This window comes from Orussus abietinus, unplaced genomic scaffold (assembly GCF_000612105.2).
Source record: "Orussus abietinus isolate OABI.00-Male unplaced genomic scaffold, Oabi_2.0 scaffold70, whole genome shotgun sequence".
NCBI lineage: Eukaryota > Metazoa > Arthropoda > Insecta > Hymenoptera > Orussidae > Orussus > Orussus abietinus.
In genome coordinates this window covers 18,961-46,750 of record NW_019394280.1, presented here as the reverse complement: position 1 = coordinate 46,750, position 27,790 = coordinate 18,961, and the positions used below count along the sequence as shown (strand labels likewise).

At 39.9% G+C, this 27,790-nt stretch overlaps 1 protein-coding gene across 1 annotated transcript in view; it reads right to left on the bottom strand.

Moving 5' to 3' along the window:
- LOC105698411 overlaps window positions 1–26,541 on the bottom strand; it is a 29,785-nt gene extending 3,244 nt beyond the window's left edge. The window contains exons 1-11 of the mRNA XM_023434937.1: window positions 26,487–26,541; window positions 23,842–23,923; window positions 21,020–21,148; window positions 20,133–20,248; window positions 19,504–19,741; window positions 14,120–14,254; window positions 5,702–5,820; window positions 3,538–3,716; window positions 3,069–3,230; window positions 2,710–2,986; window positions 641–782 (exon numbers count right to left, since the gene is read on the bottom strand). Of these exons, the coding sequence (XP_023290705.1) occupies window positions 641–782; window positions 2,710–2,986; window positions 3,069–3,230; window positions 3,538–3,716; window positions 5,702–5,820; window positions 14,120–14,254; window positions 19,504–19,741; window positions 20,133–20,248; window positions 21,020–21,148; window positions 23,842–23,923; window positions 26,487–26,541 (1,634 nt within the window). The remainder of the gene's footprint in view (window positions 1–640; window positions 783–2,709; window positions 2,987–3,068; window positions 3,231–3,537; window positions 3,717–5,701; window positions 5,821–14,119; window positions 14,255–19,503; window positions 19,742–20,132; window positions 20,249–21,019; window positions 21,149–23,841; window positions 23,924–26,486) is intronic.
- Window positions 26,542–27,790: the final 1,249 nt, after the last annotated feature.

The window sequence follows — 27,790 nt, the reverse complement described above, 5'->3', positions numbered from 1 at the left end:
AAAATATTAAATCTTCCAAATGTACATCAGTTATGTATATGTCTTCTTCGTTTGCTTGGCTCGTTTGAATAAAAATATAAGAATTTAAAAATGGCACTCGAACTATACCGAATTGTAACTTTTTTCCATGTATTTTCAAGTCAAATGTACAGAATTCCGTTTTATGAATGCAACTCTTGAGCACACTGTAATTAAAAATCTTGTCAGTAATACTTTCATGGACAGTGACTGACACGTTTATTCAATGGTTGTCTAATTTTGTCACGATTTTACCATGGAAAATACATAGACAATGGGTATGTACGTGTAGATGCACCTTTTTTAATTTGTCGAAAGCCATTCGTCTCTTTCAATATTCCAACAGAGGTTTTCCAGTTAATATCTCGCAATTCACTCGTAAAAGGAAAATTGGAAAATGTTTAAATAAGTCGTGTATATTTCATACTACACGGTCAATTTTAATGGTCATATTTATATGAATACATGGCAAGTGTTCAACGGGTAGTAAGGAAATATTTCAAGTTGACGCTCAGTCGGATTTGCACTTTATTTGTGCAAAAAGTACCATTTCCAAGCAAACTGTTTATCATGAATGAATAATTCTTTAATGTCGTGAGACACGATAATATTAGAAATTCACCTTACTACTGCAGTATTCATCTTCCAGGGTAAAGTAAACGTTTTGTGTTGATCCCTAGAGCAGAAGGTGTGCAGTCTTGGACCAACAGTGCCGTTGTCCTTAATGTATTCGTGAATCGTTAAATTCCAAGCTGTACAGGGCCCTGCACAAAATTCACATTGTTTAAAGTCAGTTTAGAGAGTCCTTTGACGATATTTTTCGTATTTTTTTGCAGGGAAGATGTGCGAGGAACAGCGGAAAACGTTATTCTAACAAAGCGTCGTTATACAACGCGTGTAACAGTGGAATAATACTTTTTTACTTCCTAAAAAAAAAAATAATGAAAAATGTATGGAGAGATATAGCTTAGCGGGCGTTATAAGTTCATGAATAATTTGCAGAATGTGTTATGCATATGTATGCTGATTTCTTTGATCAATAATCAATAATTCACGTTTGAAAAGGTTAAGAATATTTGGAAAAGGTGGTCGTTGAAGCGGATTTCTTTGCAAGTCCGGAGGTGAAAACGTGGTCGCGTGATTTCATGTCAGCCTAAAGGAAATCCGACAAATAGACGAGTCGAATGGAAACGGGCCAGGTGATTAAAGAGACCATTAGATTTATTTGAAGAAGAATAGCTGAAGTCGCGCTTCGATCCCATCTTCGAATCCGGCTGTGCTTCTTTTCTTTCCACTTTTCGACCTCCTTCCGGTTGGCCGGAACTCCGAGCGAAGCTTCGCGGGGGCTCCGGAACAGGAAATGGCTTTAATATACTTTCTCGCTGGAGAACTGCGAGAATTTTTCATCTTTCTTCTGACGATTTTTCGCGGCAATTTTCCCCTTAATCATGTTTCACGTATTGGAAACAAGAAAAAGTCGCGGCTAAATATTCCCATCCTTCGTTGATTTGAAAGTTCGATTGCGTAATGCATTAGGGACTGAAGTTCTAAGCAGTAATGTTCCGTTTAAAAGGAATGTTCATTTAATTTGTAAAATTATTATGTAGTATGCCCAAATATTTTAGTTGAAATTCCAACTAATACCTCACCTTGATATCAAAATTGCTCGTCTGTAGTATTTACTAGTCTTCAAAATATATCATTTATCGTATTTAGTATTAAAATTGAAAGCACTTGGATTTTTATGGTAAAATTCAAAATAATTATTTCGAGCCTCTGCAGGAAAAAGAGATACGGAATGTGCCGGGTATATCCAATGTTCTACGGCATAACCAACACGCGGCAGGGTTGTCGACAATGGTAAAATAAAAAATCATAACGTTCCTTATTTTTGATGAACTTTTATGCCGTCGTTAATTAATTAGATGAGTCGGCTCTTAATTGGATGTCTGAGGCTGCGCGCGAATTTTTGGGATGCATTTCACGAGATAATGAACGGTTTCACAGTTTTGCGAATACCCGCGGTTAACAATTGGACGAATTTATTTCCCGACTTATCAAACGAGCTGTCGTTAGTATCACTGCGCTGCTTTTTCATGCTCTCGATGACGAATTTATTTCCCAAAGGGAATCGATGGCTTCGTCATCAGCGTCACTCTCCGGTTTTTTGCCTAAGAATCGAGGATTATCTACGTTGCGTTTCCTCTATTCATTTGTCGATAAGACGGCTCCTTTCTTATCCGCTGCGAAAGTTAAGTTGGAGCTTCCGTCCGATAGCGAAATCTACTTGATTTATACAAATGTTATCTCCCGTTAGTTTTTGTTAGATCAAAGTTTAAAGCAGATGCAACAGTGACCGATGGAGTCGAACAAATCCAAGTTCGACGGTATTCTTGAACCTTCAATAATGCTCTTCCTTCACAAAAATCGTGATTACGACAGTTGGTACAATCATTGATAATTTGCCCAGTCTTTTTGTAAGGCCGTGTCAAGGTGTACGCTATCACCGAACATTTTATATGTATTATTAATCCAACATACCTATATTGATTTTAACGCGCATTTAATTCTAGAGAATTTAATATTGGATTTAAATCCACAGCTTATCCGCTGGTGAATGGTATAAAAATATTGGACAGTCATTATTTTAGATATATTTCCGTAGGTTGGCGAATTTGAAGAGGAACTCACGATTTTGTCCGGACTCCACCTGGATGGTCAGCTGTCGATCCGTGTGGGAGTACAAGACCCAGGTGCATTTTTGTTGATAATACTGGTTCAATTTGAGGTCATGACTGGCAAGGTCTCCACCGTTGACCTCGCCTTCGGGTCTTGTAATATTGTGCACACCGCAATAGGAGTCTCTCACGAATTTGTAGGCGGCCTTAAAGCTGAGGCCAGTCTCCGACGATCTGGACCACTCGATGTAGACCGGGGTCCAACTCCTTATGCCAACAGGCTGCCACTCCTGTGGAAGGTCTCGAATCAAGAGACGTCTCCTCGAGAATGGAACCCGAAATAAATGGAATCCTCGAAAATGAAAATCTCACCTGATAGTTTCCGCAAAGGCACGTGACGACGGCACCAGTCTCCGAGACCAGCAGAAGGTGGTCCATGTCGTCCAGGGACTTTTTGCTGTTACATTGACATCCGCTGTCACCGCACCATGTATCACACGGACTGCCTGGAGTTTGTTTTGTACTGTTCTCCACCTAAAATAGAGCAATCTCGGATGACTCCTTCTCGACCTCGTCAAAGATCTATGTAGTTCAAGAGGTTCTCGTAATAAGGCATTCGTATTCTTTTCATGATACTTTCAGAAGGTATAGAAAAAAACAAAAACAAACCGAGGGTGACGTTAATGGTTAATACCATAATTTTGTAAGTTGCCGAGACTTAAGATAAGATAGGAGATGTATTTTATAATAAACAGATGCTTTTGAGAATTTATGAAACCGTTTTTAGGAGAGTACTTCTTGATTTACCTAACGACTTAAGAGGGGATTGTGAGGGATTTACCGTGATGATAACCGACTGATTAGGTGCTGGTATAAAGTATTGCTTGCACTTTACAGGACCTTCCAAAACAAAGAGCCTGTAAGGCTCGGGGTGAAGTACCGAACCTTCCTCCGGTGAGCTCAATCCAAAATACTCTACGTCACAGACACTTGCTGGTTGTTGAGTGCCTCCTTCACGTTCTGAAAATCCAATACGAAGAAGGCGTCAAACTTTGAAGAAAGACCCGAGGGCTCTCTAAAGCCGAGCTGTTAATCGCCCGGCGTTACTTTGAGACCCAGGAGGGTGAATGACAAAAAAAATGATCGCCTCTTGCGACTCAGAGGACTCGGAGGACCACAGCTTCAAAGGAACCTTCCAAAGGAATGAATAACTTGTAAATCATTTTTCTCACTTGTAAGTCTTTTTTCTCACAGGTGTATCTAAGAGGTGATGTTAATTTATTCACTTTTTATTGAATTTGCATTCGAGTACAGTTTTATAATATCAATAAGGCACTTGTTTGGAAAGCAGAGTTGGGTTAAGTATTTTATTCTGTTCGTTTTATCTTTTTTCATTGACATGAAACAGGATACGGTTGGAAATCATTATTTACTTAGATTTGATTAAAAATTAGTAACTATAATTGCCAGGCATGATTAGGAAGACTTTTGACGATAATTTTTATGTTTTTGTCTTTATACTTCTATTTAAATTTTTAAGTATTATCATTTTCAGACATGAAATATTTGTAATAATCGCGAAACACTGAGGCCTTTAGTCCTCTACATGTTGTTCTTCCTTGACAAGGAATTTCAATTTGGAAATTACTGGTTGACTTTGTATTTTACGCTGGCAAGGCAATTTTATCTCTACGAAACGTTCCGTTTCCTTTTTGGTTTCTTTCCTTGAAAAGAAAACCTTCGTTCCTTCTTGAATTTCCTTTCACGTTACGTGCACGAGGAGCTTGTTATTTGAAAAGCTCTCGTGAGTGTTCAGGTGTCACACAGGCTACGCAGACTTGCTATTGTTACAGACGTGACATTTCAATATATCGAGAGGACAAGTCAGATATATGTATGTCTTTAATACTTTCAGTTTTAGAATCGGCTGAGATTGTAATAGAATACATGAATTTCAATTCTGCCTAACAAATTTCAGGAACATACATGCCTCGATTACTTCCGATAATTTGCGGTATTAAAATGAATAAAAAATTATAAAATCTCAGCTGTAATTGGAAACTCTTTTTCCTTACTTAGATTAGATATTAATAGCTTCTTTAGCACCTAGGCGTCGCTTGAAATAATCAGTCGATCACCTTCATTTATTTTCAATTATTTTTTTCGTCATTTAAAGAAATAAATTTAAGATTTTTCAGGAATACTTTGAATAATGTAATGATACTCTTTTTTTCACTCGACGTTTCAGAGCAAGATATTCCCGACATTGTCTGAACGACATAGTTCGGTATGGAGACATCTAACCTGTGAGTAATTCTCAGGATTACCGAACAGGCATCCATGTCCTGAGCTTTGATATCGATAACGTCAAAGCCGGCTAGGGGCAATTAGTTAGCATTAATTCGTGGCAAACAGAGAACTCGGCAATGCTCTGAAGACAGAACTGCTGAGCCAAGACATAGCCGTGGATTAGTCGTTAAGTTAAATTACACGCTTTGTCCCATGATCTTACGTAACCTATTACGTTCATTGACAAATTACCCAAATCTGCAAGAGCAATTAACAAGGGTATTCGATCTACATTCGAGTTACACCGAATTAAATTGAATTCTACACTTAAGATAAATCACCGTATTTGTTGTTTATACATAAACTCAAACGGATTAATTTTTCAGAACGATATAATATTTTTGTGTGCTATTAACTGTCCTTTAGAATTTTTTTTGGTAATCGAAATAGGTCTCTTATCAAAGTTCATTCTTGAATCGGATTTCCTGCTGGATATGTAAATTTATTGTCAGAGCGAAGTCGTGCCCATCAGTAGAATTGAAAAATCGACGATGACAAATGGAAGTCGAGAGGAAATTACGGACTGACGTTTGCATGTCAAGTTCATGGTGATTGATACAAAACGTGTGTTTGTGTTTCCGAAATATACGACACCTTTGGATAAATATGTATCAACGGAGGTGTTGAATTCATGGACGGACCTTTTTCATCCTTACCATCGTGAAAATAATATGAAACGTCCATATATTCTTCATCCGTTGGACTATCAGAAGAGCGCACCAAAACGATGGTCATGTCCCTTCCTGATGATGAATACCGCCGTTGTTCAACGTACCTGTACAAATAAGAAATATTTAATTGTACAAAATAATCTGCATGGAATTACTATTAACTTTGATCATAATGAAAATGATACCCTTTCAATGACTTACACCGCAATGATTTAAAATTTGTAAAAACAAGCTCGATCATATTGTGTTTCGTTACTTCTAAGAATCATTTCCCTAGAATAGAGAGCAGTGTACTTCCTCCGAAATTCAGGTTTTGGTATGAACGCAAATGCTCCGTTATCGAATGATATTAGAGTATCATTGGTATTTAATTTTATTTCGCTTTAGTATATAAAGGAGTTTCTAAGTGTAAACGGTATTGGCCGATCAGTCGGCTTATTATCGTCTTCAGATAGTTCAAGTCCAGAATAGGCAGGTGATAAAGTTCTCAGGTATAACATAAACTTTAAGCGGCAATTCCTGTCGTTTTCCTGCCTGTTAAACGATAGATAAACTAGCGGCAATATAAGCGAAGGTGGTTTACGGTTCCTGCAGAAGCCGTCACCTTTAAGAGATCGAACATGATCAAATTGTCGATTAAGCTCGGGCTTTACAGCTAAGATTACGTCAATGAAGTTTAACTTTTTGTTACTACATTATTATAAAATGCGATATTACGTGCCATTACTGTTAGGACATACAACGGTATCGTTAATGACACAGTTTATAACAAAGAATATGAATTTCGTGGGGTGGATTTAAGAAGTATTCCTAAATACCCCTCTAGCGAGAATCTAGAACATTCTCCGTTGCTTGTGAAAATGTCTAATTAGCCTCGGTGAAATAAATGGCCCGGATGGTACCATAAATCCTCAGGATTTCCTAACCCCCAAACCTTACCGGCCAAAGCCAAAAAGGTGGTTTGCCGTTTCCGCAGGAGGCTGCCCCCAGAAGATTGATCATGGCGGAATTGCTGACCGCGGTGAACTTTTATCAGTTTCTCCGCTACTTAATTTGACTTTCGGTCATTTTAAAAACGGCACACTAAAAGTACATTTACGTAAATTAATACGCACCGTCTTAAAAGAAGCAGTAATCAGCTCAGCAATTAATTTAAAATTCCTCAGATACACGATCGCCAAAAATCCGTTTAATAGAATTCATGAATACTTTACGAACGTACAAGGATAAAGGACGATTTACCGTATCCGAAATGATACGGTGAGTGGGGGTACGTGGTACTGTAATTGTAACACGCGTTTCATTGGTACTGTTTAAATTGTCGGCGATAAAGATAGGATGAGCAGTACCACTGAAAAGCGTATTGCAATTTTTGTTCATCCCATCGACCCTGGCACGTGAACCGGTAAATGTAGGATAACGTGAGTCGAACTTTACGGCGAATCGCGGGAATTTTCAGCTCGTCCTGGTAAAATGGATGACACAGGAGGACGTGACGATAAATTTGTAGGATTTTCCAAGGCCCCTAAACGATTGGCAATGAAGGGAGGAAGGGGGTTCCTGCGGGATGCGGAATCCCTATCCAGGAGGTCTACCATGACCGAATTGATGAGCTGGCCGAACCTTACGCGGTATTGTAATTGTAACACGTGTTTCAATGGCACTGTTTAAATTGTCGGCGATAAAGATAGGATGAGCAGTACCACTGAAAAGCGTATTGCAATTTTTGTTCATCCCATCGACCCTGGCACGTGAACCGGTAAATGTAGGATAACGTGAGTCGAACTTTACGGCGAATCGCGGGAATTTTCAGCTCGTCCTGGTAAAATGGATGACACAGGAGGACGTGACGATAAATTTGTAGGATTTTCCAAGGGCCCTAAACGATTGGCAATGAAGGGAAGAAGGGGGTTCCTGCGGGATGCGGAATCCGTATCCAGGAGGTCGACCATGACCGAATTGCTGAGCTGGCCGAACCTTAACAACCAGCTATCGGGGTTCCCTAGGGGTGTCGGAATACAGCCCCGAATACGGTCCCTATGAATCTGGAATATTACGGAAACACCCCAAGGAAATGCGACGAGGAAGGTCAACAACTTGTGGATATTGAGCGGATTCGGAGGCGTTTCGTAACCAATTCCGCAAAATTGAGTATCGACAGCGGAAACGTCTCGCGTGTATTTTCGCTATTTGCCGGCGACTTTCCGCCCGTCGCGCTCTATTTCTTTTGCTCACTTGAGAAATACCCCGAGAAATCCCAAAGAAGAGCATTCAGAACGAGATCGAACTCACCCCTTGTAAATACCGGTATCACTTTCGCCACGGTGCTCATCCACGTGTGCGTACATATATCTGTGGTCAACACCTATATTTACGCAGCCAACTTTTCGTGAAAACCCGCGAAATGTGCTGATTCGCAACTTTTGTGCCTCCTTTTGCTTGAATAATATATTTTGCAGCGACGTGTACACCCGAATTGGGTTAAATAATATATTTCGTAGCTATGTGTCCCCGATAGATACATATTATTTTACTGATATGTTGTTTATCGCTTACCATTGCATTTGTATCGATTTAAGGTACAGTTTTGATGCTCTAAATGAGCTACGATGGAAAAATTAAGTAACTTATTCATTCCGTAACTTTTTGCACACATCCGAGACAATCTACCGCCAAATTTCTAACATTAATATTAAGTAAGCAGTGAGGATGAAATTCTATCAATTGAAGTTGGTTAAATTGAATCCACTTGGAAGAAATATCTAGGGACACTTGTATTTTCAAGTATTTGGAAACGTATTCCAGTTACTCCTTTCGAGGTCAAAAGTAGTTTAGAATTGTTGGAACGCGAATGGAGTTACCCTGAAAGTACTTTAAAGTTTTCGGACCATTAACTCCCCTCCGCGTATTTTCCTTTATCACCGCGTTCCTTAACAGTTATTTCTTTAATGATCGGCAACGATCCCCCGAAATACTTAATTAAACAATTCGCAAATGTAATTAAACATTCACATCTGAGAAATCACGTTGGGCAGCCACAAAAATGTCCATTTAATAATGACATTCCATTGCCGATCACCCAGATGTAGTGGGATCCCTTTAACACTCGGAATTGTAGATATTATTTTCGAAGTCACATTTGGTGGAAAAATAAATAAAAATTAAATTCTGCAATCTGAAAAATAATATCAAGAACTATTTTATTTTTTACATTAGGTCAGATCTGTAGACATGTAGTTTTTAATGGCGATGGGGAATTACGTAGGAGAGAAATCCGTACATCTTTGACGGAAAGGGAGGTTCTCGTGATACGTTAGAAGCTGTTTGCGGTATATCGGCTTAAAGGGAGTCGGCGAAAGGAAATTGCGATCGATCGAGGCGATCGAAGGGTCGCGAGACCGCGATTGGTTGATCGATCGCCTTATGAATGAGCATAAGAGCAAGTGGAATCGGCGAGGAGATTTCAAATGAAAGCTAGAATGCGAGAGCTGAGCTTTGAGGAGCTGCTCCTCGGAGCGAAACATCAAGCGACCCAGTTGGCTCATCCCCAGGCCTTGATCGCAGTTTCCGGCTCTGCTTGCAAGCGTACGTGGACGAATTTGCATTAGCCTTGTGGTATGCAACTCGGTAGCTAGTGTAACGAATCCTCCATCTCTTGTGCTACGATTTGATCAAGGCCCTAAAAACACAATATCTACCAAAGCCCTTCGTTGTTAAGTAGTCATTACGATATTTCTAAATCAATGAAACAATTCAACAAGAACTCCGTTAAACTATAATACCCACTGCAACTCTTCATTGTTAGATAGATTTACGATGTTTTTAAATCAATAGAAGAATATGCTTAAATACTTTAGGGATTTGAATCGCTTTAAACATCTTGGAATTCTTTTTTCATTACTTTTTCTACACTTCCTCTCAAAGCCTTTCTTAACCCTTTCGTTACCTTGGACGAGATATCTCGCGACTCAATACTGGCTGAATAACGCTTTTGACAAGATATCTCGCGATCCGGTAGTAGCGGATTAACGCTTTTGACGATAATCTAGCTTTCTAGCACCAATACTTTGACATTCTAGATGAATATATTTTATAACTAATTCTATTCGTATAGCTAAAAGGAAGAAATAAATACAGTTTTTATTAATTTAATGAAATTATTTTTATTTACTTTCTACGTGGTATAATTGAAAACATGGTGTTACGCATAAAGCGACATTACACTTCTGACAAAAATATCGTGTTTCCTTACGTTTCCCGTTTTCTTTGCATACGGTGCAAGGAAATATTAGTGCTAGGAAGCTAGATTATCGTCAAAAGCGTTGATCGGCTACTACCGGGTCGCGAGATATCTCGTCAAAAGCGTTGATCGGCCAGTATCGGGTCGCGAGATATCTCGTCAAAAGCGTTAATCGGCCAGTATTGGGTCGCGAGATATCTCGTCCAAGGTAACGAAAGGGTTAATAACGGACTTAATTTCATTAGTTTGCAATTTTCTTTTGAATTGATATCATTACCTTTGTTAATGGTTACATTTTTATTCGCTTCAATTACGTGAATTCCGCCGCGTTAAATTTTAATTTAGTAAGCTGTTGTCAGGTTGGGTTCGCGTTAGGAAGCTCGAAATCCGAATAGAGGGTCGCATCGATACATGGATAAGGGATTGGAAATCTTTCTACCCAGTCGCTTATCTTGCCGGTTTCGTCCGTTACCGTCTAAGGTTGCCGCTCAACAAACGTCTCATATCCCGGGCCGAGTATTTCCGACCGCTTGCATAATGCATACGCGGGTTCCTTCCGGCCACTTCCGGCTCTCGGCGTCTCCGTCTCTCACCCTTCGGCAGCCATCTAGTTCTCGCGCGCACCCCTGGGACTGCCGAGAGAGATTCTTTCGCTTTCCCTGCGAGATGCTCACTCAAGGTCCATCCGTCTGTCTGTCTGCCCTGGGAATTCGGCCCCGATGCCCCGCATCGTTTAACCCTAACTTCGGATTCCCGGTTCCATCCCACTTCCGGTCCCACCCAGGATTCCTTGCGGGAACGGACGAATCCATTTTCGATAGTGCTCCTTTTCAGAGGACCAAAGTATGACCGGATGGAACCTCGAGTACTCTCGAACAAGGCGTATGAATTTTTATCAAATTCTTTTCAATCCGGAGAAGTACTCTCAGCTATCCTCATCTTCTTCCCGGTGACGTTTGGTGCACCCTTTTCCATGAAGTTGGCAAATGGATGGTTGGACTTTCTTATCTATCAGGTATTTTTATTTTTATTAATGATTACAAATGCATTAATAGTCTTTTTATAAACAAATATGCCTTGCAGAACGATGGCTGGAGTTGTGAATGTATCTTCTTGCGTATTTAGATTGCAGCGTTTTTAAAATATGTATAAACTTAATATTGTTGCGGAGATTAACAGCGGATTTTGTTATCAGCTAATCGTATTTAAATTCGATATTAATAAATTGACCAATCAACCGCTGTTTTTCCCGGATTTCTCTTTCCCGGATATGTGAGGAATAATTTCTTCAAATGTGCGTTTATGAATCCCTGGAAAGCTCGAAAGTCAGGTGGAAATTAACGAACCTCGTTCGGTCCAATTACTCTACGAATTACCACATGGAAATTCATTATAAAATGACTCACTTTATGAAACCCTCCGGGGATTAATATACCCGATTTGCATGGTTATTCCTTCTTAAAATAAAGTTCCACTGACAGAATATGTGCCAGTTCCTAATTATCGTAAGAGTACTTATCCTCCCCGTTTATCCACGGCCACCGAAATATGTACGATATTCACGTTCCTAATATTTCCACGTTTCTTTCCAATTTTGCAGAACCTTGCCTCCTTAAACATTGTGCGTCGTCGGTACATCCAAGTAATAAAAATGATTTGTAGAAAAATCTCTGCGCCAATTCGGTTAAAATCTACGGGAAGTGACAAATAATGAATACCAATTTATACTCTAGTGGCATAGAATAATTTCTAAATATTTCTTTGTAATCTTTGCTAAATATCTCAAGCGACAGATTTCTTAAGATTTCTTGTAGATTTCATTCGAAGATATTTGAAAAATATTTGTTGAAAATCTCAATGACGTATTTAGTTTCAATAATTTATTAACATATATAGAAATGATATTTTTTAACCTATGACCATAATAAAAATACATTTTTTACTTCACGACTATTATCGGACACTTCGTTTGGTATCAAAAAACACGAGAAATTTTTCTAATATTTTCGTTTCGCTATTTCATTATGGGAGCAAAACGTGTGATTTTAATTTTACATATTTTTAAAACGTTAGTAATGTATTTGGAAGATATTTAAATAATACTTGTATTAAAGTGAAACGAAATGTTTTGCATATCTGGTAGGAAAATATTATGAAAACACATGGAGCTAATATTATATAAATATTATAGAGATAATATTCTAAAGTAAACGTTTTGCAAATGTGTTAAATGTCTGCGAAATATATACAAAATGTACGATATTCGTTAAATATATAGAAAATATAGGACAAATATTTTGTGCTACTAGAGATACGATCATTCAAAATATAGCTCGTATATTAAACTTCCCTTGACTTCATTTAATTTTCGCCTGAATATCAAACTGCCGGTCATTTTTACAGCTCGGCCAATTTACCGAAGCTGCGTTGGACTCGTTAACTGTATTTCCACTATAAATTCTCAATCCAGGTAATATTTATATCATGCTTTCATTTTCGTTCCATTCGCGGAACACGCACAGAGCGATTCCGTGCCATTCGCTTTGTTCAGGTGGATAATACCGGAAATTTTGCAGAAATGAATTTGGCGTATCGCAACCGAAAAGCAGGAATTCCTCGCCGTTAACTGTACGGATGCATTGACATTTGTGTATTATGCGGACAAGCCTGCCGTTATGTTACATTCGAAGGATTTTCCCACGCGAAACGCAAATGCGATCGGCCACTGACACGTGCAAATACACAAGCTCGTAATTCATAGTTTTACATCCGGCATATCGATGGTATCATTTTCCAGACACCTCAACCTTCCAGAGAAAAGTGCGCGCGATTCTCGATACGCTCCCTCCTAGGAATAAATGTATGCGAAACGTGGGAACAACAAACATCTAGAAGTTATACGTCTCGGATATCTTATTTCTGACGTGCACTACAAACAATGAATGTCGAGAAACATTAATGTCGGATAAACTCGAAAATGAATGTTTTTTTTAGTTATTGATAATGGAGTATCGAGGGAATCATATGAGCCGCTCAGTGCACACATTGATTAACTCCATAAAACAAAAAGTTGAGAAATGCGATGAAGTAATGTAGATTCTTTTTTAAAATTCCTATTATAATATAACTTCAAATATATAATGTAGAATACATAAATACAGTTATAGTTTTCATCTAACGGTATATAAAATTAATAAGAAAGAATAGCCAAAAAATAATCGTCTGCATTTTATATCGACAAATGTTTTTGCAGGTATTAAATTTCCTCCCCTATTCCTGTATGCCAAACCTTTTGTTCCGTTATGCTTTTGTAAATTTCGTGCCCATTTATCAGGATTACGACTTCTTTTCCTCCCAATCGATGTGTTTGTTGGGGAATTTGTACCGTTGCAATCGGATGAATCCGAGAAACACGATAAACGTCTTCTTGCCCCAGACTTTCTGCTGATAAATCGTATTGAAGAATCATCCCTGCTTTCCACATCCACATTGTTATTAGTTTCACTCATCTTGATTATAACGGTATAATATTTAGTTCTTTAAAAACAATCAGGGAGTAATGTTGAAAAGACCAAAAAATATGTAGTCCGTGTAATATTGGTGAAGTATACGGTAACATTCAGCGTGAGAGATCACTGTTATACTAACTACCGTCTGCATTGCGCTTCTTTCTATCTGTTTGCTGATGCGATTTTATTACTCATATTGTTGAAAGGGGGAAAGCATCTTCGGCTGTTTAAAAAAAAAAGCGTCGATGTACGGCCGCAACAGATAATCCAATAATACTATACTGCCAGGTATTCGTCTACGATTTACATTAGAGTATGGAGTTAATCAAAATGGCTTCTGAAATAAATTACTTATTATTCAATGCCCAAAAAAATGTTGCCGTTTAATGGTGTTAATCTCTATTAATCAGGAAAGATATTATAAATATAAAAAGTTATGACTATACCAAGTGCTTTGACACCTAAATTTAAGATTTTTCAAAAAGTGGAGTTAGTCGATGTGTGCACTGAGCGGCTCATATAGGACGCGGTTAAATTCACTGCTCGGTTGATTTGACCTTTAGCGAGAAATTAAGTGCGCATTCCCGTACGTTGAAATTTACAGGGTAAATAATGTCTATACTTGGGTGAAATTTTAAACTTTACTTTACTTACCTTTCCGGCAGCACGAATTCCTTGGGGAGGCTTTGCGCAGGGCTGCAGATCTCTTCGAGCAGCTTGTTGCTCTCGGCTACTCCGCTTTCCCGTAATCCGTCGTAAATTTTGATCTTCGACTTGCATCCCGGCGCACTGAAAGGCGAGGCATTTACGGATGATTAGCACAACATTCCCCAAACCGCCGCAGAGTCGTAGAAAATTTATCAAACAAATTGGGGTCCCCGTGGAATCTCGCGCAGAGGTTAAATCCCGCAGATTAATCGGTTGTCACTACGTCCGCGCGAATAAATAATTAATTAGAGGATCATACAACCTACTAAATTTCCCGTACATTTTGAAGTCAAATCCAGCAAAGATCCCCCCGAAATTTTGATACCCACCCGATTACATTCAAATGATTAACCGAATGTAATTAAGCTGTACCCAAATCGGCATCTCGACAATCTGTACTCTATTTTCCACACCTACAAACGTTCCAAGCGTTGCACATGTCTTCGTCATAAATAAAACAACAATGCACTCGTTTTCAAAGAAAGAGCCCTAGTAGCTTAGAATAATTTCTAAATATTTCTTTATAATCTTTGCTGAATATCTCAAGCAACAGATTTTTTAAGATGTCTTGTAGATTTCTTTATATTAAAATGAAACGAAATGTTTTGTATATCCGTTAGAAAAATATTATGAAAACACACGGAGCTAATATTACACAAATGTTATAAAGATAATATCCTAAAGAAAACGATTTGCAAATATTTCAAATGTCTGCTAAATATTTACAAAATCTACGATATTCGTTAAATATATAGAAAATATGGGATAAATATATTGTGCTACTAGGGAGCCCATATAATTTGCTTATACTCGCATATTCGTCCACGAAGGCATTATATCGCAGACGACCGCATTGCGGCTGAGTGCCGTTAATTCCGCGTATATAACTATCACATCCTCTCGATGTATATAGTTATACCTATATGATCTTCAGATTCCCAACCCCCCGAAAATTTCAGGTAAATGCCGAGTTTTCGCGGGATTTCCAAATCCACGCTCCGACCGTGCGGAAGATTCGCAGCTTTCGTCCGGCCACGGCGGGAATTATTCCCGAGGGGTGGCGGGCGGTGGGTGGTGGGTGGCGGGTGTCCTTAACCCGACGAGCAATCCGGGCTCCGGCTCCGGCCGGTAGGGGCGTTATAAAAAAGGGTTTACCGATGTCAGGGATAGCCCGTTGACCCGGCGTAAACCGGAGGCGTCGCCTCCGCGAGGTGTTATAAAAGGGGGTTTACCGATCTTGCGAGAGGGGTCGATGGGCCGTTCGGGGGTGGCGCGCACCCCGGCTCGCCGGCCGATAGGGCGTCCCGTCGGTAAGACGAGGATGAAAATGAAATAAAAACGGGATCGCGGGCGCGTAAGAACGTAGCTGAGATAAAACGCGGATGGATAACACGGTGGACGGGGGTGGGGTGGTGGGGGTGGCGAGTGGGGGTGCCTCCGCGCACCCCCGAGCTCGCCGGGGGGCAAGATACACACAACTTATTTCCCGCCCTCGAACCTACTTTCCCGGCTCACTGGATCCCGGATTTACAATATTCTATTTGAAATTTATGCCGCCCTCAATAAAGTCTTCTTTGTCTTATGCCTCGCCCCCGGCTCTCGCGAGATCGACTTCCGGTCCCGCGACCTCGCCAACTCATCCCCGGCTGCGCCAGACCAGACGCTCATTCGCTGAATCTGAGATGAGCCTCCTTATCAATGTGTTTAAATTACGGAATTTCAAGTCACGGGACTTTCTGTGTTTGACTTCCCTCGTCGGCGAACGCAATCGTAACTTTGGCGGAGTCACCGATCAAGGATGCGAATTTGGGAATGGAAATGTCACGGTAAATGTGAAAATACGTTGCTTCTCGAGGTGGAACTTCTTTAGCCACGGCGGGGCGAGCTCGCTGCTTAGAGATTGGAATGAAACGAAAAGGTGAAACGCCGCGGAGGGACGTAATTTTAGGCGAGACGGGGAGAGGAAGAGCGCAACGTTTCCTTGTTTCCTTTCCATGTCGCGTCATCGGTGAGTTAGGGAGGATAGGGAAAGGAGATGGGGTGCTAGCGTCGCAAACTATCAGTGGAGCTAGGCTAGCGTGTTGCACCTTTTCGTTTCCTTCTCAGTTCCTCTACACTCGTGCAGTGAGCTTGTAAAATAATGTTGTTTCGTATATTTGTGTTATACCACTCATAACCTATTTCATGATACCGTAAATATGTATTATATTACGCATGTAAAGTGAAACGAATTGGCTTTGGACAACGGATTTTAAGAATTTGAAAAATTTGAAAATATATTATAATCTAACTTAAATAAATCTTTAATTCATCCCTTTGATTCCAGCAGTAGTTCCTTTCCTACGTATTCACCGGTAGACGTTTAACTTACAACGTGCGTGGCGGTCACGCATCAATTTTTTTCAGTTACCGTTTGTTCTTCCACTCTGTTCTTGTTTCGCGTTCATCGTGCCTCCTCGAAAGCTTTCCTGGTTGGGTTAGAGCTTGTAGGGTTCGTGTCTTTTCAGCTCGAGCCACCATTGGCCGCAGTCGGAACCAACCGAAGAATATGCCGCAGCTGGGGCCATTGTGTATGATAATTGAAAATATCGCCTACAGAGGGGCCATTTTTCTTCCTTTTTCCCCGGCCTTAAAGAACCACGTTCGTGCCTTTCCTGCGTGACCGAGCCTTGAAGAGTTCGCGTGACCAAAGCGGGCGCATTTGGAAAATAGCCGATGCAATATGGCCGACGGTGCAGAATTAATTGCCGTGCCATCTAAGGAAAAGCCCTGCGTGCCGACGTTTCAAATTCTCAGGGAATTCCGGAAGGAAACAAAGGAAGTTACCGACATCGAGATAAACTGGCATCGTTCCTTGTACTTTGTGAAACTAAACGACCGAGCTGTTGAGCGAAAGCATGTATGCAATCGAAATCCTTTGGTAAACGTCACGAGCATTATATACTTTCAACAATTTTATAAATGAAACTTGTAGGGATTTAATGGATGTTTATGATTATTTTTGCGACGTAGAGGGACCTGAAGACTATTTGTGATAACTGAAAGTATTAGGTATTCTACTGACGTTGTCCTTAGAATAAAGATGAACGCCACATCTAGGGCGTACCTGCTTGTATCTCGAGACTTTCTTTTTGTATCGACACAGAATCGAATCCGCATCCTTCCCGGAGGAAGCAATATTTTATTTATAAAGCTTCTGGCGCTCGTATTGATTGGCTATAACCTCCATGGCTCGGAGAGAGCGCGATTTCTTATCGGATAATGTGCCACGCGTTTCCCTTATACGAGCATCGATCCCAAAGGAATTCTCCAATGTCTTTGAACTTTCCCAAATGCGATGGAAATTCAGTTTAGAAGATTTATCCGCGTAGAATTTTTCACAACTCACGATTATATTCGGCCATTTGAATTTCTTTTATAAATAAATTTCTAAGAGCAATCGTCATTAGAATTGCCTAGTTAGAGCTGTTTCTATTGCCAGTAACGCCATTTGTAACTGTTAATTGTGCTGCTTTCTGTTTCAACTGATTTATTAATAATTAATTTAATTAAGCGGAAGGATTATTATCCTTACGTCAATTTGAAGTTACTTTCCCTGTCTTTCGAGAAAAAGAGTGAATGTTTAAAAAAAACGAATTTCGTAAATCGAAATTACTTCGGAACAGTTATCGTTAGAAAAGAAATACCGAAAAAACCATACCATTAATTTTAACCATTTTTGTATCGTAAATTAATTATTTCATCCAAAGAATTTGTACACACAATTATTTTTTCCTAAGCCTTCTAATTATTAAAATCTGTATGTAGTATACCTATCTCTACGAAACCCGTCAAATTGACGGACTAGCTAATTTCATAAACAATCCATATATATTTGCTTTGTTGCAGAGAGTGTAAGGCGAAGATGAGAGTGAAAGTTTGCATTGAAAGTGGAGAAATAGAAGGATCTTCGGATAGTGAAGAGGAAAACTTCTTGAAAGGGTGTCGTAGCAAGAAAAGGATGCGCATTGTTTCTAGTTCTGACTCCGAGGATGAGAGGACGAGCATTCCAATCATTTCCGTGATAATTTTTAAAAAAGGACTTTTTATTTATTAATAATTCATTTAAACGTAAAGCCTAGTGTTGTTTAATTCCGACTTAATTTGAATAAATCGATTTTTTAAAGAAAATGCGTGTTTTCGTTTACCCGTCAATTTGACGGATGCTCGTAGAAACAGGTATGTATAAAACTCCCGTAAACCTAGTGTTAACTTAGACATCCTCCTAGAAGAGAAGACGTTTATTTGCGGGGAGATAATTCACGTTCCTTGTGAGAATGAAGTAAAAGAAAGGCACCTCAGGGTTCGACGGCAATAAAAGGAACGAAAAGTGGAGGAGGAACTTCTTTCAGATGGAGCAGATAGATTCGCGGAGTGAGTTCTCACTCAAACGGGAGATTCCTCCAAGATCGAGGAGGATGAATGGAAGATTCATGCTCTCAACTTCTTAATATTATTGCGTAATAGCAAAGAGAAAGGAAAAATAAGGCTTCCGAAAAAATGTAAAGTTTATCGTATCCGGGTGAGTTTAATTGGCATTCTCGGGGAATCTTGAGAAGATCGCGTTTATTAACCACTGTCGTAATTGAACGATTGGTACTATCCTCGGGTTCAATTGCGGAGTCGGCGTAAAGGTACCGAGATGGATCTTTATTGCAACAAGCATAAAATATTGGAGTAGCACCATTCGACGAAGCTTTGAATAATTGGCTCGTAATCGTGAAACGGGAGAAGGCTCTTCCGGAATGTCTGACAATTAAGGAGCAATTATTTTCTTGATGGTACATTCTAAGGATACTTGCAGGGGGATTTAACTACTCCTGGTATTCCCCCATGATACCGATTCGACCCAACAGCACCTTTTGGTATTTTCTCGTAGGAAAGTCGCCCTCCCTTAATCGTCCTTAACATTTCTTCACTTTTTACATACACACATTCACAGACCTACGTTCGCACGTGTTCATTTCTAACATTTATACTCAGACAAAAAATCAATGCGAGAAGAGCTTTTACTTTTACTCGAATACTTTGAATAATGTCGAAGGATGATTTTCAATAGTCGTTTTACTGGCCAAACTGAAATTTCCATTGTAGTGACGGTAAGTTCCGAAAGGACAAGGCAATGGAAATGGGTATCATTATGGGCTTCGTAAATGAAGCACGAGGATTTACGGTTTACGGAACGTCGTTAAATCATCGGCAATGTTTACGATGGAAATTAACACGTGTGCAACGTAGGACGTTTGTTGGAACCTCGAAGAGGAGAAAAGCCAGTAAAACAGTTCCATTACCTAAGGTTAAAGCTGGCCAGCGAAACGTGAGCTGTATCGTAGGTGCGACCACGAAGCACGAGTCGGCATGTAATGTTCTTTTGCTTTTTTCTTGTGTCATGATGTCCGGCCCGGATTTTTTCTCCTCCCACGTCGAGATCGCAGCCCATTGTACCTTGGTCTTTTCGATGGTCGTTAAGGTCTCCATTAATGTATTGTTTGTTGAAGCTGCTACTGTTGGGCGATCTGATCATTTCTACTGCAAAAAATGGAGGACAGTGGTGATTAAACCCGCTTGATACCAAAACCTGAAGACAGGTTGAAAATTATAAATAAATGTAAAAGAACTGACAAACGCCTATTTAATAAGATAACAACCTAGGTATAATTACTGCGACAAGTAAATGTGTCAAACGATATGATTTTAGTTCATAAATATATTAGTACTGTGTACTATAATCAGGAAATGTTTTTTTTTTCATAGAAACGCCGTAAATATTTCTTGTCATTAGTAATAATTTCGCAGAGTCTGAGACCGTTCATTGTGTCAAAATGGATTCGAATATATTCTAGGAGGCAATTAGCCGGGAGTTTTATTAAAAAAGTATTGTGAAGTGGAGGATTAATTTTAAGTTACGAAAAGTTCTTACGAGTTTTGCTGGTGCTCTCTACGGTAACAGTGGTTTGTGGTTCGGTTGTGATTTCAACAAAGGACAAGGTCGCCACAAAACCGTTGTAGTCGAAAGGTGGCACTTCTGGCCCAGTTCTGAAATTGGGAATTTAATGATTAATTCGCGCGATAAACATGAGTTTATAAACTTAAAGTAAGGAAAATACAGCACGTTCATAATTTCAATAACAATGGAATTCAAGTGATGAGTTTCACTTGAATTCTGATCTGCTCGGTATCTACAAATCCCTGCGATGAAACACTTAGTCTATGTAGTTATTTAGGTTTTCTTTGTCTAACCTGGGAGTAACTTTTAGAAAGTTTCCTGTAAACCATCTCAATTGAAAAGTTACCCAAGTATTACGCGGGATTGAAACCCCATTTGCATGCGCTTCGTCGGTGTAAGACGAAGATCATTTGTAGAAGTTCAACGCAAAGTGTATCCGAAGTTTCCTTATTAAATTTACTGATCCTGATTAAGCTCCGGTCAGAGTGTTCAAAAATCCATGGTCTTACGCTGTATTTACCGAGGAGTTTTCTACAAAGTAGGAAACTTTACATTATTGTACAAATTAATAAAAACAGGGATTCATAGGTAAGACGCGGCACTTCATCTGGATTATGTTTCCAACGATATTTCACTATTCTAACCATAGTTTTACGATGATTTCAAACACTTACATTCATTTAGAAAATTGTAAGTCCTCTTTCTTTTCAATACAGATTATAATGAATGTTATCCATCTGGTCTAAGAGTCCGACCTTTTATTTTAGGCTTTCACCAAATTTGTTTTATTTCCTCCCTGTTCATTTCCAGGCTAATGATCACGTTAACAAAGTGCCATGAAAGTCTGAGAAAAAATGTACCTGAATTCTATTAGTAGATTCGGTCCGGTGTGAACGATGGAGGTCTTTTTGTTTCCACAGAGCATCGTGAGTAACGGGCTGGATATCGTGGATCCGGAATAAACGGCGATATAGTCGCTGGTACAGTGACTGAAACAGAAAAGAACCACTTTATTTAAACACAGATTCCCGTAAATTTCCCTTCTGGTTAAAGTCTAAGTTACGTTTCCGATGATCCAGTCTAGACGAGCCTGGGATCCCGAAACCGATGTACTTCGTTCAAGTTTCGCCATTAAGGCAATATGCAACATCGCGGGAAGGACACCTCGAAGCTCGGAGCGAATTAGGAAGTATTCCTACGATTTATTTTACGAGGGAACTTCATCGCTCCTTGGGACTGCGCCTTTCCCCTAAATCCTGAAGTCTGGTATAGTCCTTGTGGCACGAAAATCTTTCGAAGCGATGGCGGCAGGAAAATCACGGCGGCTTCGCGGAGAGAATAGGGAAACCGGGATGATGGATTCCCGTGGAAAGAATCGTCCGTCGTTAACATTTTCGAGCTCTTTAGTTCCGGTTATAATGAAAATAAACGGGCCTTGTTATTCCCCGCGGCGGGAAAATTTACCTCGGAGAGTACGGGGAACTGATTTCGCAAAAGAACTACGTGAGCGATTTTCTTTGTCGAGCTTTACCTCAGAGGTAGGTAAGGCGTACCGTAAACTCTCAAAGTAACTATCAAACCAAAAAGTGTTTAAATTAAGAATCTTAAGATGTAACATCAATCTATAAGATGCATAAGGATGACATTTATAAAATACTTAGGTTGACGTTCAACGTTTGGGCGGCGGATCTGCGAGGAAGCTTAAGTTTCAGCTGTGGAAAGGTCGCTGGGAGTTTTCCGAGTCGCAGCGTTGAGTAAAGCGAGTAAATCGTAAAAACGTCGAAGCGTCTGTCCCGTTTCTCGCAGCAAGTAGGCGCGATCGGATTTAATCGTAGAGTCGGATAATAGAGACGCCGGCGCTCACCGGGGTGTGTTTTTTCCTTCGGTGGCGCGTCTCTCCCCGGGGACAATTTAGGCGGGAACAGACGTAATCCCATCGATTTTTCGGCGGGCCGATTTTCCGCGAGAGAACTGGAAACTCATCCGGATCAAGCAGCCTTCTACCGCATCGCGCTCCGCACCCTCGACCTCTTTTGGCACGGGCTCCATTTTTGAATAAACGCGACGGCCGCCTCCATCCCCGACATGGACCGCGGAAATAGTTTTACGCCATTTTCTGCCCGAACGGTAGGAAAATCGGATTCCTCCGGCTCTATTTCGCACGATCACGGTGCAAGCCGAAAAAAAAGTGCTCGAGCCTCGGCCGCCATTTGTAATGGCGGTCCCACTAAGGGAGTACCGCCCGATTCCGGCTATTGTCCCCCATTTGCATCCATTTCCACCAAATTGCCGATTTCTCGACCAGCAGTTGCCAAGTGCTTTCCAGAGTGCCTTTATTTCATAAATGCGTTTTGCCTCTTCTCGCCGATGCACCAAAGAAAATCAAAATGGCGTCGCATTAAAAATACCTACATTATTACTAGTCACTATAAATTGTCATAAGGTGATGTTTAAAAATGCTCAATACACGGTCAAGCCGAAAGAGTAATACAATTCATCATGTTCGCTATTCCTGTAGAATTTTTTATTACCAATATGGCACTCTACTCATTTTAATATAGCGTTAAAATGAATAGCGTTATGGCGACATCCGTGGCCATTCAATTGTCATTATACAGATGTTCTGGTTTTAAAACCTAATTTAATTCTTATTATTTTTTGAATGTTACAACTACGATGTAAAGTTAACGTTAAAATAAACGTAAATCCAACTTTTCACCGACGAGTGATGTCTGGAGATAGTATATCGGGCAAAATTGATGACAGCCGGGATCGATCCAGTTAGGACCTTAATCTTTTAGTACTACCATCCATTATGTTGATAATGCCTTAGCTTAGCAACGCTGAGACGTTATCCAGTAGAAAGGATTAGACCTCACTATCCTTGTACATATGTGCAGGAAATCGGAGAAATACGGGCAGCGCACCCACTGTTCTAATGCATGTTTATAAATTGAATAACATTAATTAAACGGAAGAAATGTACAGTAAAAAATATCTCATCATAGCATTATTACCGAAACATTTAAACTGTGCCCCCATTATGCATCTACCACATGTATAACACGATTATAATAATTTTATATCAGGGGATTTACAGCGGATACGCAACAACACGTAATGAATAAGATTAGTAACAAATATTATTATCTATGCTAAAGGTGGAGATTATGACGTTTGCCGCGTGATTTTCCGTTTAAGTAGTTTTTAATAACGCAATTGATAGGCTATTACTTAATTTCATTAGTAAGTCTAGTATTGCACGATTGAATGCTCGTTAGTCGCGGCAGGATTTTATTTCAAAGATTAATGACTTCATGATTTTTCATTCTCAAGAAGGATCTCGAGGCCATATTTTTAAGAAGGCGATGAAAATAGAAAGGATATTAACCGCGATATCGGTCGAGTGCAGGAAAGCAGGAAGATGATGGAAGATGCACGAGAGATGGCAGGGAAGCCATTAAGATGACGTTAATTAAACCCAGGGGAAAACCGTGGGGTCTGATAAGAGGAAAAATTCACAGTGGGTTTTTCGTTTAACAGAACGAGTGGTGACCTTTTACCAAATACCCAACGAAAATTGCTTTGCGCAAACTTTGACATATTTTATAAAACTTCATTAACCTTTCGTAGCCTTTTGTCTCATTTGATGACTTTCCCCATTTTTTCACGTTTCCTTTACCGTCTATCTTTGACTGCATCATCAGATGCAAGGATCTCACTTGTCGGATTAAAAGCTATGGAAGATATCACGGTAGTCACACCTAAAAACCATGAAATTCAGGAACCAATGTATATGGGTCGTGTATGGTACGGTACACGTGTAATGTATTTCTTTAAGTATAAGGCAAAAAGCATCGGTGTACTTTCGGGGGTAATTTAATGTCATTATTTAGCGTCACGTGGACATGTGTCTCCCTTAAAGAAACACTTGCCACAGTATATGCCACGAAAAGTGGATTTACGAGCTTTGCGACAAAGTTTGCGACGCGCCGGTGAACCCGTGAGGGTTTAACGATCGCATCGAGACCTCTGGGTAATTAGTTTCGGAAAATTAATGTCATTATTTAACGTAATCAGATATTATCGGCGCGAGTGGAGGGCACCTCTCGGGATCTAGTCTTGTTTATTAAACGTGTGGAGGATCGAGCATTACGCAAATTTTCGCGACTCGCGATCTCTCGATGACGTACGAATCTCGATTAGGCTAGCAAGAGCGCAACCGACTAATTGTAAGTACCGCGGTCTGGTATTAGTTACGCCTATCGGTGCATAGCGCTGCACTAATTAAGCACAACTACGCGAGGTGACTGCACTGCCCGGTAATGCAACCCTAATTACACAGACAAATGTGCGCCGATAATGGATTCATCGCGATATTAGGTTGTCCCCTGTTCACAAATTCTACCTGTACTTTACGTACAATTTCCTTTTCAATTGCATAATCTAGGTACAACCTAAATTACATTGATGGGCCAAATAAACCTCATTTTAAACAATTTTTCTTTCACACGTACGTTTGATACTACACGTTTCTTATTATTTTATGCATTATTTTGGGGTTACGGTAAATATATCGTTTAAGGACGTTTTCACTTGAAATTCAATTGGGTTTAATTTGATTAAATTTAATCGTTAATATTATAGCGCCATTAAGGGAAAGTACGATATATAACGAATCGACGTATATAATACTGCCTCCAAACTGCAGCAGACTGTAGGACCGTATTAAGAAAATAATTAAAGATACACCCTCGAAGAGTGCCTCGCCCTTTAACTTAACCAGACGGCTCTCACTTTGCAAGTTTGCTCTTCAAAAGACGAATTAAGGCATAAATTAAGGCGCAGCAATGAGTTTGGGCGAGGCAATTTTAAACAAATTAGTATCTGTCTGACGCTTTCCGTGGGTTTGTCTTGAATTCAAAGTGCATTAGTGTCGGCTTCCATAACAAATTTTAATATAAGTGGAACGGGTCAAAGGGGGATCAGCCCTCTTCTCAAAGTCTTCGAGATGACGTGGGGTCAAGAAACCATTTCGCAAGACGTATTAGCCGGGTTTCAGGGAGAAACAAGTTACCAGGGGATCCTAGGGTTCAAAGACTGAGGGTCAAAGACTTATCCACTCGCGAAGAAGGGTGGAACGAGATTGCTAATAACGGGCGAGAAAGTGGAGGCAAACAAGGGCAAAACTCTATCGAGTGGTTCACGAATAATTCGTATATATTAAATGTACTTTCCGTTCCGCAAATTGACCTAACAGTCTAAGATTACAATATCTTCGTACTTTAAAGAAAATTATAAAGGAACTTAAACATCAAGTCTTGTCAAGTTTCATTTAAATAACGTTATTTTATATTTTAATGTCTATTATTTCAGTGTATATCCTATGGAATAAATTAATTAAAAAATGGGAAATTTTTACGCGACGCTGTATAATTCGCATATTTCGAATTCTTCCAATGAAGTGGGAGGTCGTTTGGACAGTCAAAAAATTGTATTCTTTTCAAGGTGATTTATTTGAGATAAAGGGACTATTCATATGGACAAGATGTATATGAAAATTGTTACGGATGTCATATTCTGCATGTGTACCAATTTGTAGCGGTTCATTTCATGTCATAAGTCGTCGCGCTATGTCTCGATCGAGACTTCAGAGTGCAGTAAAAGTTTATCGGGACGTTGCACTCTCGTTAATTACGAAAATTTCTCCGGTGCATATTTCTACGGTACTGGTCTGGCGGTTCTTCCATACAATTTTCCAAGGGTCCGAGCTCATCGAGTGGAAGTCGTTTTGCGAAATGTTCGCCCCGACGTGTACGGTTCCCTTAATCCTATTCTCCTCGTCTTCCTCTCGTAACCTTGGAGACACGAGCTTACCCCCTTCGCCTTCGGTTGCATCTATCGATTTGGTTTGATAATCTCGAGAGGGTTGCATGTAGGAGGAATTGGTTATTCCGTAATAATTCCTCTCAGCCCGAACCCGCGGGATATCGCGGGAATGTTCGAGCTTGTTTAAAGGAAACTTCATTAAGCGCACATTTTTCACATTTTACGGGGACATAAAATGGTATGGAAAATTCTTAGCTAATTGAGGCGCCGCTTAAGGCACCCCTCAGAAATCCCCTTGAGAAGCTAACACAGTTAAAGGTCGTCTAAAAGTGCATATAAAACATCTATTCAAGATAGTCCGAAAACAAAGTGGTATTTTTACCATTATTGTAAGTTTCATCTTTGATATCTGTGGAATAAAAGATACCGTCGTCAATGCATTTTGGGTTCATCTTTATTTTGTTGAAATGCATGTTGATTTGGCTAGAAAATTCTTACGGGTAGCTGAAGGTCTTTTCTTTGGCAATTCGTTCTCGACTTTGGCCAGAGACATAAGGGTAAGGTTTAGGGGATGACAGCGGTCGACGACGTCGAGGGTTGCGAGCAGAATACTCGACGAGGGTTGAGGGTGTCTGCCGGCCTATTACTTGGATTAGCATTATTCGCATTTTTATCCCTCCGAGGAGTTACCATAAAGCCACAGCCTTTTCTACCCCTGGACGTTTCTTCCCCCCGCGGACTCCAAACTTTTTTGATATCACGCTTCTCCGAAGTAATGGACGACCATAAGTTTCGTCACCAGGGTGAAATGTACGTGGGACCATGTGCGAATTACAACCACAACCCTTATCCGTTTGCACCCTTGCTGACGATTTTGATAACGTGCCTGAGATAACTTTCCACATTTCCAAACTACGAGGCTTTGCTTTCAAATCGCGGCATTTTCCTTCCCTTTTCGTTCCCTCTCTTGTGTGAATTTGGTGACCCACGACGAAACGATTATTACTAACTGACAAATGTTCGACTGATATTCTACTTTCTGTAATTCAAGAAAAATGTTGAGGTGGCTTTCTACAGTTTTTCTGAAAATTAGAACCTATTAGGTGTAGAGTTGCATTTAATTTTAATACCTGTTATATACGCTACATTGAGGTAGATTAGATAATTAAAGCATTGCAGAAAACAAACAAGGGAGCATTAAATATATTATTTAATATTTATGAATTTTCGTTTTAATCGACGACTCTGGCAGGTGAAATAATTAAGGGTGACGTACAATTAAAGACGAGGTTCTGGATTGATTACAACGAGAACGTCACGTTCAGACGTAGCAGAAGTTCAATGAAACGCGATAAATAGTAGCCATATTAATCGAGGAATTATGCAATTTTTAACGGTTTAACAGATTGAATAGCTGCGCTCCGCGCATTCAATTCCGCCCAATTCACAGGGAAAACGTGGGGCGAAACGGTAGATTAAATTTATTGATCGATAACAATCGTAAATTAACGTGTGCGTTTAACATTTGCCCCCGAGAATAATTTAAATTCGTTAGCGGGGATAATATGTAGTTGCGAGCAACCGGCAATGCATACGTAATCGCCGGAAGAAAATATACACAGGGATAAAATTACAGTATATTATATTCTCCCGGAAATTAATTTTTGCTATTAAATACACGGCCATCGTGTGCCATCATATTCTTTAAATATCCCATAACACGCCCATATAATATCGCTATTATATAATTTTATTTACACGGTGAGATAAAATCGCGTTCACGTTCACCCGATTGAATAAAC